Genomic DNA, 13,327 nt, shown 5'->3' with positions numbered 1-13,327 from the left:
TCTGAAGCCTATTGAAGCTCTGCTTGTCCCTCAGTTGGTGGTGATGAGACTGTTTTAAAAAAGTGTTTGTTATTGAATCATTAATTTAAGAGATTCATTCAAAAACGGTGATTCATCCAATTATGAAACAATTCTTCATGAATGGGACATGACTCCTTCATTCAGTGGCACCAGTGAGACATCTAACAAAATTTAGTCGCACCGTAAGGAAAAGGGAAAATGAAAATGTGACCATTTGGTCTCCTTCTCCTCTATCTCCATCTCCTGTTATACCTCTTGGCTTTCAGTTTCCACTGACCTGAATAAACAATGTGTACCGTATACACTTTCACACTGGAAGTTTAGTGTTCAAGTATTACACCTTATTATAATAGCTAAAAGTTTGTTGCTATTGGAGACAACTGAAGAAAAAACAATCTTTTACACCATGATTTGATCCCAGCCAGACTATGGATTGACGAGCCAGACTATGCATTGGTGACTCAATGTTGTATAGACTGGAGGGTAGTAGACCACTGTCTACTGCAAAGTATTCCAGTGGGCTCAAGCACAGTGACTTGATTCAAGTTGAGTTTGTCTCTTTGTTTAATGTATCGTCAGGTTTGGCTCTGTTTCATTTCAACAAAACATGCTGAGGGTTTGATTAATATGCATTGGGGCTCTGGTAGGTTTCTGGTTTACTGAGATATATCGGCTTACATCATATTCTGTCAAACCTAATTACCATCATACCTTTGACCAAGCTACTTAACCTCGGATTGGCACTGGAGCCCTGTCCCTGCAGGTAGTGAACCTGCACAGATGAGAAGCATCTGCAAATAATAAGCGACACAGTAATGTCCAGTGAACAGCTCTCATGTGTTAGTGATTTGTCAGGGTGGGTGTATTGTCCATGGCGTCTCTACCGTCACTGCAAGTATCTTGCGTGAACTCACAGAACCTTAAATGAGCCAGAGGATATTGTCAAACATCCTGGATGCTTCATAAATGTGCTTCACATTTGACTGAGAGTGGCTTTAATATGCACTGAAGGATGATGGCATAGCGCTGGATTACAGTTAGACATGTAATGGGACAACGTATGCATTGAGGAATGCCGTTAAAGTGATTTAAAACCACAGAGGCTTTGCGGATCAAAGGCACATGTGAGAGATGGGGACAGAGAGAAAAATAAGAAGCTTATAGGATGGTGTTCACCATTCAGTTCTCTTTTCCTTAGTCTCATTTTGATATATTATATTTTTCATAACACCTCTTATGCTGAAATACGAGATAGTGTCTTTTGTCGCTTTATCATTTGACCAGGTGTATAATGTGAATCTTAAGAGTCTTTCTTAATCTTAAGTGTGGCGCAGGACTAGATTTGATGACAGAGTACGGGTGTGGGTGGAAAGGTATTTGTGTTCAGTTTGCGGAAGAATTAGCCTAGAAATCTAGACGCACCCTAGTGGCAGCAAATTTAATCTAATCTGCCCGCGAGTGTCGTCTAGCAACTCTCAATACCCTTCTGAGCTGTAATCCCCTAACTCTTGCCGGGACAATCACATTGTGTATAGAGTCGGTGGGCGGGGCCATAATGACGACGACCGAGTTGCATTTGCGTGCTTCTAGTAAACACAGAAGCTGGCGAACGGCGGTCTTTCGAATCAGCTTTGACCGCGATTCTGGAAGACTTGGAGTTAAGCTTTTCTCTGAGAAAAGAACAAAGAACGGCACTGAAGTCATTCTTAAAAAGGGAAGATGTGTTCGGAGTTTTGCCAACCGGATACGGCGAATGTTTAATCTGTCAACAAGCTCTGCTTCACCTTCGTTGCTCTGGTTGGTTGTACCGCTATCCTATCGCGTGCAGAGGGAGTTTGAAAGACAACCGTTTATCCCGCCCCTCGGATTGAGCTGTCAATGGTGAGTTTCTAGACCAAACATCTCGATGTGGGTCTGGCTTGTCAGGCTACGGAAGAATAAAACTATTTGTGGGAGTCCTGCATTTTATCCATGTTTAGCATTAGACTTTTGTATATGTACATTTCCGAAATCATAACTTGCATCAAACACAGTCACCACTGATAACAGATCACTCTAAATTGTATTGTAGACGCAGACATTTTCTGTAAAGGTGCTTTGAAACTATATGCATTGTGAAAAGTGCTATACAAATAAATGTGAATTGAATTGAATTAAAAATTATATTTTATGACCGTTTGGGTCATACAACAGTCTAATCTTGCTGATGTGTAATTGCTGCTATACTACTGTAATTAGTGCCTGGTTCTGCATCTGGCTGTTGCATCTGTTGTTGCAGTTTGAGTTAGTTCCACAGAGACTCTAATCCAAAGTTTGTTTTGTTGGGTGATGAGTAATTTGGATTATACAATAAATAAAATAAATAATGTGTGATCTGTATCAGGCACTACAAGCCACTGTGGGTATAGGATTGACCCCCTCATCTGTAACAATACAAACAAATTGGATTTGAGCTCATATGAACTCAGTTTTGTGCTGTTTGTTTTGTCTATTGCAGGCGTACACAAGTCAGTTTGTGGCTCTCATCATGTTCGCCCTGTTGATGTGTGATGACAGAATCTCTGTGCAGCCGCGAAGGCGAGAAATCATACAAGGCCTCAAAGTGCTTCCAGGTAATAACAGCGTTAGAATTGTCTGGTATTCTGCATGAATTGCTTCTAATGTGATCCCAGTCATAACTTCACAATATATAAATTCAGGATGGGACGGTATGAATTTCATATCATTATTACAGTAACCAAAATGATCACGATTACCAGTATTATCACAGTTTTGTTCAAATGAGATGTGTTCAAAAACTGATGCACACACTGAAAACATTTCAACAAGTTTTATATTTGAAAATTAACAAACAACAAATACAACCAGCAGATGCACTTTTTTTTAAAGGCAAGATTCTATTCTGTGGGATTTTCTTCCTTAAAATGACTATTGTAAATATCAGCGCATTATAACACAGCACACATCCATGTATCAGAACGGACGCTCTCTCTTGTTTCATTCTAATGCAACTTGTGTCTCCATTTTTGATTGTATTGAAAATGAATTCAGAGGACTTTACTATTAATACTATTATAATATTGTTGTGATCATCTTCTCTGGATGATTGTTTTGTAAGCTGTACAAAATAAATTTTAAAACTTTATTCAATAGATATACATTTTTATGCCATAAATGTCACTTTTAATGTCTGATCTTGTTTGTCCATCTTTTGCTCAAAGCCACTTGCTGCAAACTTTTCTTTGCGGAAGCTTCACGTCAATTCAACCCTACAATGCGAGTACATCTACACTCTGGGCGACTAAACTATCTATCATTAGCCATTGGCTAATAAATGCTTAGATTTTACTCACCATTCTGTGTTATAGGCTAAGAATAAGTTTTGCTTAGATATATTTTCATTTGCTGAACACTCAGAGAAACAGTTTGGCTCGCCGTACCTGTATCTGACGTACCGTAAACTCTAGTGTGAAGACGACTCTGCAGATTTGAAGTGTTTCCCCTTATTGCAGACTTTTTTTTGCATGTTCTGCAGACAGGGTGACCATCCTCGATTAAGTTTCCCTCAAGACTTTTTAAAAAACCAAAATATGACCACACCTCCGATTTGGTCCTTTTAGAAGGCTGAAAGATTTCCCAAGCGTTGTCACTGTCTTCTGCTTCTTTCTCATTCAAAAAACATTGTGTGCTGCATCTGCGTCAGACTGATGCTGACTGGACAGGATTTAGTTTACAAAATCATGATAATCAAACATGGTTTTAATGATAATGCAATTTTAATTGATAATACTAACCGCCAGTACATTTTATCTTGGTTTATCGTCAAACCGATAACCGTTGCATCCCTAATATGAATTGTAAACCTCTTTTTTGTACACATGCTCTTTGTGTGCATTTATATTGGTGAGATGATGTCATAGAGCTCTGTGTGCATGTAAGTGTGTGTGTGTGTGTTCACGGATTGGTGTGCAGGGAGGAGCAGATGGCCTCGGCCAGCTTTCTCAGTCACTATTGGAAGCCTTTATTGGACCACAAGTGTCTGCTGGGGCACCCCGGCCCCCCTTTCTCTCCTTTCTCCAGTTCTTTCGCTCTCCCTCTGTGAATTTTTCGTTCTGCTTCCAAGCCAATGAGGTCGGGAATGTGTTGGCAGCCAGTTACTAAAGTTCCCCCTGCACTCCAGCTTTCTATCCATGCTAAAAACTGCTGATTCTGTCATTAATGCCTGTATGTTTTGGTCACTGTATTTACAGTCTTTGACCCAAAACATATGTTTGCAAGTACATGAACATAGTTGCATTCTGAAATTTGGACATACATTCTCAGTCTTGCCACAATTGGTGCTTGCAGCAAGTATTATATAAGTATTAACAGCAGTTTGGAAATCTTGCAAGTTAGTTAACCCTTAAAGAACCCTTAAACCCATGTGTAAATAACTATTGTACCTAAATTCTTGTACAGATGAGATTTGCGGCTTTTCAGGAATCACTTTTGTCTCAGTTGGACATTCAGAAGCTCCATAGTCAGCGTGATAATGTCGTCAAGTTTTGATCAGCAAAACAATGCGATTTGTTCCTCTGAGCCAACAGGAACGATTGTTGATGTTTAGTCCCACCCCCGTGCCAAGATTGGTAGAAACTGTCATCTAATCCACCAATAGACATACTGTAGGTTTTGTTCTTTTGGACCACCAATTAGCATGTTTCTTTGGAAATTTGAGCAAACACAAAGTGAAAGTAATTGCATGCATAAAAAACGCTAAATAACAGATTTGCATGCAAACCCTGGTGTGAAACAGCGGTACACATTGGATGAAGCATTGAAATTTAAGTTGCCAAAGTAGTTGCTACACAATGTCCCGGTGGAACTGTTTCTGATGGAGATAACGGGTGCAGCCAAGAGTCCCATTTTGTTTATATAAATACTCATTTATATAGTTTGTGAAAAGTTTGTATTTTTGTTGCCAAGGCAATTTTCTATGAATGCCCCTGACTAAAGATTTTTCTAGTCGACTAGTAGTTGTTAATTTAAGTCAATACTTTACTAAATTTCATGTTTTATTGGTTAAATATATACTTGGGGGGGTAACTGGTAATGCTGACTGACTCGCCATCTCCGCTGTATAGTGGATGCGCTGGTAGAGAAATGCACCTTTCATATCAAAATATATTAGTCTGTGAACCTTCATATGTACTGCTATGAGCATGTAACAGCTGTACTGTTTATGGAAATTGCGTATTAATCATTACATTATTTTACAGAAGATTTCTGACAGCTTCTGTTCCATACAACAACAAAAAAAAATAATAATAATTTGGATGGACAGCTGAAATGCTGCACATTCATTTAGCTCTGATTCAAGAAATCTGTAGCTTTTGAGGCTTCATTAACCTGTTAACTGTCACACCCCATTTTGAAAATATACATGAAAATTCACTATCCAAACTTAAATGGTTGCCATTCAAGAATGCTTTGGTATATATGCGTAAGTTTGGTCTCATTTTAAAGAAGACAGTCAGCAGAGTATTGCTCAAGTGAAATCACTTCATGAAGTATAAAAAAAGTTATGGACGTTTAAATTTACTGTAAATCAAATATACTGTCAATTATATATCAATTAATCAATTATATACTATAATATTTAATATAAAATATGTTACAAAACTCTAAAATTACTATCAAATCAAAGCCATATGTCTAATAAATTTGTCTTCCAAATTTGAAGTTGATATCACAAAAATTGAAGTTCCCATGAGATTTTGTTTAGGCGCTGTACCACAAATAGCCACCAGGTGTCATTGAAATTCCATTGCTTTTTTAAATGCAATTTCCTGTGTCAAATGTATATATTTTGTTCAAATATCACAAAACAGTTTGCAGATATAGAACCGTGAGACTGATATGTTTTGTCAAGATTAGAAAAGGTTTTTATTATAAAGTAGTTAAATAAATATGAAACATGACAACGCCACTTGGGGAGGAGCCCGCTGGAATAATTTGGGGCACCGTTTCTATGGTAACCTAAGGTCCGATATCAAAATGTTTTTCACAGGTTGAATCTTGAGTTCTTAAGCTTTCGAATGATATATAGTTTGTCAACATTAGATCAGGATAAATATAGGATATAATTGTTTTAAACATGCAGTGGCAAATGGGCCCACTGGTGGGCCAGTGACAGTTGACAGGTTAATGCAACAGAGGAAACATGACTAATTATCTGATGACTTTCTGTAATTGATACCCCAATATCTGCCATACTAAATATTTCATGTGTGAATGTGCAAAAGCGTGAATTCAAGCCCAGTTCTCAAGCTACATTTTCTCTTTCTCTAGATCTGATCAAGGAGGTGTTAAGTCTGGACGATGAGATTCAGAAGTTGGCAACTGAGCTGTATCAACAGAAGAGTGTCCTCATCATGGGCCGAGGCTACCACTACGCCACCTGCCTGGAGGGAGCTTTGGTTAGACCACATGTCCTCTACCTCCCCTTTTCACTCATCTATCACTCATCTATCACTCACTTCACGCTACTGTTTCAAGTCTCCTGAAACCATATTATAGCTTTGTGGGAAGAACAGACCCAAATTTAAGTCATTATTCATTATTCATTATTCCTGTCCACCATAGCTCTCAAAATTAATTTGTGCTAGTTCAGTTCACATGCTGAACAAGCTGTGTCAGTGTAAAAATGGGGGAATGTTCATTTAAAAATGCAGAGTATGATTTCTTCCCAGAGGCATTGCAACTATGGCTGCAGAGTGAACAAACTCGGTTTGAACAGAACCATAACGCTAACCCTAACCAGAACTTTAAAGGGACTTCAGAGATAGATTGTCTAAAAATAAAAATTCAGTCATCATTTACATCATGTCATTCTTAACCTGTATGACTCTTTCTTCTGCTGAACATAAAATAAGATATTTTGAGATGTATTTTTCCCCTCCATACACGTTAATGGTCATTAAACTTCTAAATATCTTTTATGTTCTGCAGAACAAGTAATAAGTTGGTTTGGAACGACATGAGGGTGAATAGTTCTAGTTTTGTTTGGAGAGTAATTTGCACTGATTGATACGTTCATGAATGATTACCTGTATATTTAAGTCTTACCAGGAAAGGAAGAATAAGGAAGAAATTAAGAGTCCTAACTGATGGACTTCAGAATTTTCCAGAAGCTTGGCCTCATTTAGTTTAACCACAAATAAACAGAGGAAGCAATTTGACTGTTGGTTAAGAAAAATCCACTTATACTGGAAGTGAGGATGGGGCAACTGTCATCGAGGCATTAGCCAACTCTGACCGCAAAAATGTGCATTTGAACCTAAGATGTGATGCAGCTATTTCTTCCCTAATTATGATTATGCAACAGTTGTTTTGTGGGTTTTGACTTGTCTTTGTTTAAGCTGTGTTTAATAGTTCCTGTCTAGTCTGTCTTCTCAGGTAACATTCTCTTGTTTGTGTCATTTAGAAAATCAAGGAGATCACGTACATGCATTCAGAGGGGATTTTGGCTGGAGAGCTGAAGCATGGGCCGCTGGCTCTAGTGGACAAACTCATGCCTGTCATAATGATCATCATGAGAGACCACACGTACACCAAGTGCCAAAACGCACTGCAGCAGGTGGTGGCAAGACAGGTAAGATCCATTCAGATGTCCACATTTATCATCACTAGATCTTAGGAGTGGGTGATATGACCAAAACCTTATATCAGGATATGAGGGATTTTATTTCACGATAACAATGTGTGACCCTGGACCACAAAACCAGTTACAGTCACAAGGGTACTTTTTATTTAATGAGATTTAAACATCAGTGGAAAGCTTATTTATTCATCTTTCATATTATGTATTTGTTAGGATAGGATAATATTTGGTCGAGATACAAATTTGAAAATCTGGAATCTGAGGGTGCAAAAAAATCTAAATATTTAGAAAATCGCCTTTAAAGTTGTCCAAATGAACTCCGTAGCACCGCATATTACTCCTAATACATTTTTTTTATATATATTTATGGTAGGAAATTTACAAAATCTCTTCATGGAACATGATCTTCACTTAATATCCTAATGATTTTTGGCATAAAAGTAAAATTTTGACCCATACAAATGTACTGTTGGCTATTGCCACAAATATACCTGTGAGACTTGTGACTGGTTTTGTGGTCCAGGATCACAAATGTATTGCATGCTCAAGTATGCCCATCACTTAAGGAGGGATAGATTGAATATTGTTAAAAAAAACTTGCTATTTTTGTAAAACCCTAGTTATTTCTGGAGTTTTTGCTCTTTAAGAGGATAATGGTTGTGTTGCTGTTGTAGGGCCGTCCAATCGTAATCTGTGATAAGGAGGACAATGAGACCATCAACAGCTCCAGTCGCACCATCAAAGTGCCTCACTGTTTGGACTGCCTGCAGGGAATCCTCTGCGTCATCCCTCTACAGCTGCTCTCCTTCCACCTCGCTGTGCTCCGCGGATACGACGTGAGTCTCTCTGATATATCATCTCGCTGATATACACTCACCAGCCACTTTATCAGGCATACCTTACTAGTACCAGGTTGGACCCCTTTTTGCCTTCAGGACTGCCTGAATTCTTCATGGCATAGATTTAAGGTGCTCAGAGTTTTTGGTCTAGATTGTCACGATAGCGATATATTTGTCGGCCCATTCATTCCTCAACATCCCAAAGCTGCTCTTTTGGATTGAGATCTGGCCCTTAGAGTTTGGTGAACTCATTGACATGTTCAGGAAACCAGTGTGAGATGATCTGAGCTTGATGACATCCTGCTGGAAGTAGCCATCAGAAGATTGGCACACTGTGTTCATAAAGGGGTGGACATGGTCACCAAAGATTGAGGCATTTAAATGATGCTCACTAAGATGCCCAAAGTGTGCTGAGAAAATCACTTGCACATTACACCAGCCTGAAACGCTGATGCAAGGCAGGATGGATCCATGCCAAATACCCCAAATTCTGACCTGACCATCTGAATGTCACTGCAGACATAAAGACCAGGCAACATTTATCAAATGTTCTATTGTCCAGTTTGAATTGTAGCCTTAGTTTACTGATGCCAGCTGATAGGAATGGCACCGGTGTGTCTTCTGCTGCTGTAGCTCTTCTGCGTTCAGCGACGCGTTTCTGCAGACCTCAGTTGGTTATCTGAGTTACTGTTGCCTTTCTATCAGTTGAATCAGTCTGGTCATTCTCTGTTATTTGGTAACACTGACCACAGTTTTCTAAAACTTAAAAAAAAACCTATGAAGAAATAAAAATATAAATGCATATTTCTGGCACTTGGTATAAAAATACGAACAAAGTTCAAGAGTTTGGGGTCAGTAAGACTTTGTTTTTTATTTTTTTATTATTATTTTATTTTAAATAATTTTTTTGAATGTTTTATCAAAGAATCCTGAAAAATGTCACTATTTCAAAAAAAGAAAATATTTAGTTTTCAACATTGATTTCAACATTTTTTCTTAAGCTGCAGATCAATATATTAGAATGATTTCTGAAGGATCATGTGACACTGAAGACTGGAGTAATGATGCTGAACAATCTTAAAAGAAATGAAGAAATTACAATTACAAACTATTTTTTCTTTTTGTCCCTCACAGGTTGATTGCCCAAGAAACCTGGCCAAGTCTGTGACTGTTGAGTAAATGCTTCCTGATCGATGCCCCAAACACACACACACACACACGCGCGCACACACACACACAAGTAACTATCAAAACATGAAGACAATGAGTTTTATACGTGCCAGCTTTCATGTAACACGATCCTAAAGAACCTGAAGTGTACCTCCTATAACTGTATTTCATCTGAGCATGATTCTGGCCTCATATCATTGCTGTTGACTGGAATGTGATTAATTTAGTCTTTTTGTGGTGGCGTGGTATGGGGTGGGGTGGCGACACTAGATGTCACACACTGTGTGGCCTGATAACACGTTTGTCTTACAGCTGTTTATTGCTTGCTTTCTCTATTCATAATATTTGTTTGGCCCAGAAAGGCTTCTATATGCTTCACATATACATGCATTTGTGTAGCATCGAGGGTGTTTGCATTTAGTAACACAAGAGGCTCAAAACTCTCCATTACCTGCTTTCTCTAAGAAAAAAACCCATGATTCTTGTGAAATGTGGCACTAAAAAAAAACAGTCAGTGCTTAATGGTAATTTGCACACTCTTTAGTTGATCCAGTTTGCTGCTATTTAAGGGGATGCACTTGTTACTGATGAGCATATTTTTCCCGGGATGACCTGAGCATCTGGAATTTCATAACCACAGGGATGGCCATAGTCAACCTTCTTTATTCAGAGCACACAGCGGCCTTTAGGAGCATTGATACACTTGCGCTTTTATCTGAATCGGAAATGAAACCAATGCTGATATCCACTAGAGTTTGGACTGGGGTCTTCTCAATCCATTCCTTTGAGACATTACAACATAACTTTCATGGTTTGTAAAGTAGTAGGCTAATACTTTACAATAAAGGTTCAGTACTTTTATTAGCCTTCATTAATCTTGGTTTGTGTCCTATTCTACATATACTAATACAGTTTCAAGATGTTTAAATTAACATTATTAAATGTACAATGAGCAGTATATTTATCAATTAATAGAAACCAAGATTAATAAATGCTGTAAAAATGTTTGTGATACCTGCATTATATAATGATAAAAAATGTAGTCTTACTGTTACCCGCCTAAAATACATTTTTATTGCAAAGAAATGAAATCCCTGTTGGAAAGGAAGGAGAAATGACTACGACTCTTATAGATGCATGTGCATGAAGAGTCAAATATGAAGTGAATGTATGATTTTTGATTTACAGTATGTGGTGACGTTTTAATGAAGTTTCTGTGTGCTTTTTGGTCATGTTTCACACAAGGACATCTACCGGCCTTTTAAAAGCCCAGTCAGCCATTTAGAAATGAAATGTTTACATGGCTTGATGAAGAGAACGACATCTTTGAATATTGTAGTACTTGAAGTACTACCTATTGGTTCCCGCAAAACAAAAGTCAGGTCACCAGGATGTTTCCGAGCCAGATACTGACAGTGAATCACTGCAGTTGGTGACTCCACATACTGTATTTGTAGTTACTGTATGAGTGTAATATTTATAATCAGTTACTGAAATTAATACTTAAGTCGTGTACTTGAAATATACGCATGACTTTTTTGGCTTCCATTTTTTTATTCCGTTATTTTGAGAATGTCAGAGGCCTTGTTACAAAGGAGACTGTGTGTGTGTCTCCGGTTTACAGTAGTACTGCCAAAGGACTCACGCGAGGAAAACCCCAGAACATGAAGTATGCTGTGTTACGTAGCGCCTGCCCCATACAACGCCACCGTCGCTTTGATTGTTTCCATGGGACCATTTTCTTGTCTTCTGTCTTATGTTTTGTTTTTAATTGGGTATAGAAGGGTTATATTTTATACTTTATTTGGGATTGTGTACTTCCTTTGATTCAAATATTGTGATTTTTTTAATATGTCATTATTACAATATTATGTTGTGCATAAACTCAACATGAATAAAGATTATATCATCTGAAACTTGTTCAAAGCATCAGATGAATATTAACCAAAAATATCTTCTAATAAAGGCATGTAACCAAAGGATGAAGAAGGGTCGGATGGGGCAATACTATGAAGGTACAATTACAGTTCTGTGCTTATATTTCTGTTGTATTCTGAGATGAAATATTTAAGTTATGCCAGCTCATGGGAAAGATTTTAAATGTCACAGGCTAAATACTAGCATTGCTCTTTGCATTGCTTTTAGATTTTACAAGTGCATCTTTTCACCTAGGTAGGTTATTTTCACAATATCCGTTCTGCTATCCACACACATTTGTTGTAATTTTTTAAAACAATTTTATTTTAAGGCATGTCAAAATGTGTTTGGGCAGTCTGTACAGGATTCAAAATTATGATCGAAAGAGTTAATAAATGTTCAGTCTTTCTAACTCTGGTTGCTTTCATTGAACTTTGGTTAAGTCATACACTGTAAAATCGAATATATAAGTGTGTGTGTGTGTGTGCTGTCAAATATATACTACCCAAGAGATAGTCACTTATTCACTTCACCTGTCATATATTTATACTAACCTGATCTTTTCCACAGTTTGACCTGTTACAACCACATAGAAATATTTATTTTATTGGGATTGTATGTGATAGACCAACACAACGTGGCACTTTGAAGTGGAAGGAAAATGATAAATGGTGTCCAAAATCTTTTAAAAATAAATGTCTGAAAAGTGTGGTGTGCATTTGTATTCAGCCCCCCTAAATCAATACTTGTGGAACCACCTTTCGCTGGAATTACAGCTGCAAGTCTTTTGGGGTATATCTCTATCCGCTTTGCACATCTAGTGACATTTTTGCCTAGCCTGACAAGCCAGACCCACATCAAGATGTTTGGTCTGGAAACTCACCATTGACAGCTCAATCCGAGGGGCGGATAAACGGTTGTCTTTCAAACTCCCTCTGCACGCGATTGGATAGCGCTACAACCAACCAGAGCAACGAAGGTGAAGCAGAGCTAGTTGATAGATTAAACATTCGCCGTATCCGGTCGGCAAAACTCCGAACACATCTTCCCTTTTTAAGAATGACTTCAGTGCCGTTCTTTTCTCAGAGAAAAGCTTAACTCCAAGTCTTCCAGAGTCGCGGTCAAAGCTGATTCGAAAGACCGCCGCCGTTCGCCAGCTTCTGTGTTTACTAGAAGCACGCAAACGCAACTCGGGCATTGTCATTATGGCCCCGCCCACCGACTCTATACACGATGTGATTGGCCCGGCAAGAGTTAGGGGATTACAGCTCAGAAGGGTATTGAGAGTTCCTAGACGACACTCTCGGGCAGATTAGATTTGCTGCCGCTAGGGTGCGTCTAGATTTCTAGGCTAATTTTTGCCCTTTGTTCTTTGCAAAATAGCTCAAGCTCAGTCAGATTGGACGGATAGTGTCTGTGAACAGCAATTTTCAAGTCTTGCCACCGATTCTCAATTGGATTTAGGTCTGGGCTTTGACTGGACCATTCTAACTTATGCATACGCTTTGATCTAAACAATTCTACTGAAGCTCTGGCTGTTTGTTCAGGGTCATTGTCCTGCTGGAAGGTGAACCCCCAACCCAGTCCAAAGTCTTTGCAGAATAACAGGTTTTTATTTAAGATTGCCCTGTATTTGGCTCCATCTATCTTCTCATCAGCTCACAACTTCCCTGTCCCTGCTCAAGAAAAGCATCCCCACAACATGATGCTGCCACCACCATGTTTCATGGATGGTGTA

General features: G+C 38.5%; 1 protein-coding gene across 1 annotated transcript in view; it reads left to right on the top strand.

Annotated features, from left to right (window-relative positions):
- Positions 1–12,001, top strand: part of gfpt1 (glutamine--fructose-6-phosphate transaminase 1) — a 41,302-nt gene extending 29,301 nt beyond the window's left edge. The window contains exons 15-19 of the mRNA XM_067413050.1: positions 2,519–2,633; positions 6,352–6,479; positions 7,487–7,654; positions 8,338–8,499; positions 9,637–12,001. Of these exons, the coding sequence (XP_067269151.1) occupies positions 2,519–2,633; positions 6,352–6,479; positions 7,487–7,654; positions 8,338–8,499; positions 9,637–9,681 (618 nt within the window). The 3' untranslated portion in view covers positions 9,682–12,001. The remainder of the gene's footprint in view (positions 1–2,518; positions 2,634–6,351; positions 6,480–7,486; positions 7,655–8,337; positions 8,500–9,636) is intronic.
- Positions 12,002–13,327: the final 1,326 nt, after the last annotated feature.

This window comes from Pseudorasbora parva, chromosome 13 (assembly GCF_024679245.1).
Source record: "Pseudorasbora parva isolate DD20220531a chromosome 13, ASM2467924v1, whole genome shotgun sequence".
In the NCBI taxonomy this organism is placed as follows: domain Eukaryota; kingdom Metazoa; phylum Chordata; class Actinopteri; order Cypriniformes; family Gobionidae; genus Pseudorasbora; species Pseudorasbora parva.
Note: the sequence above shows the minus strand (reverse complement) of the source record. Positions and strands in the feature narration are given on the sequence as shown.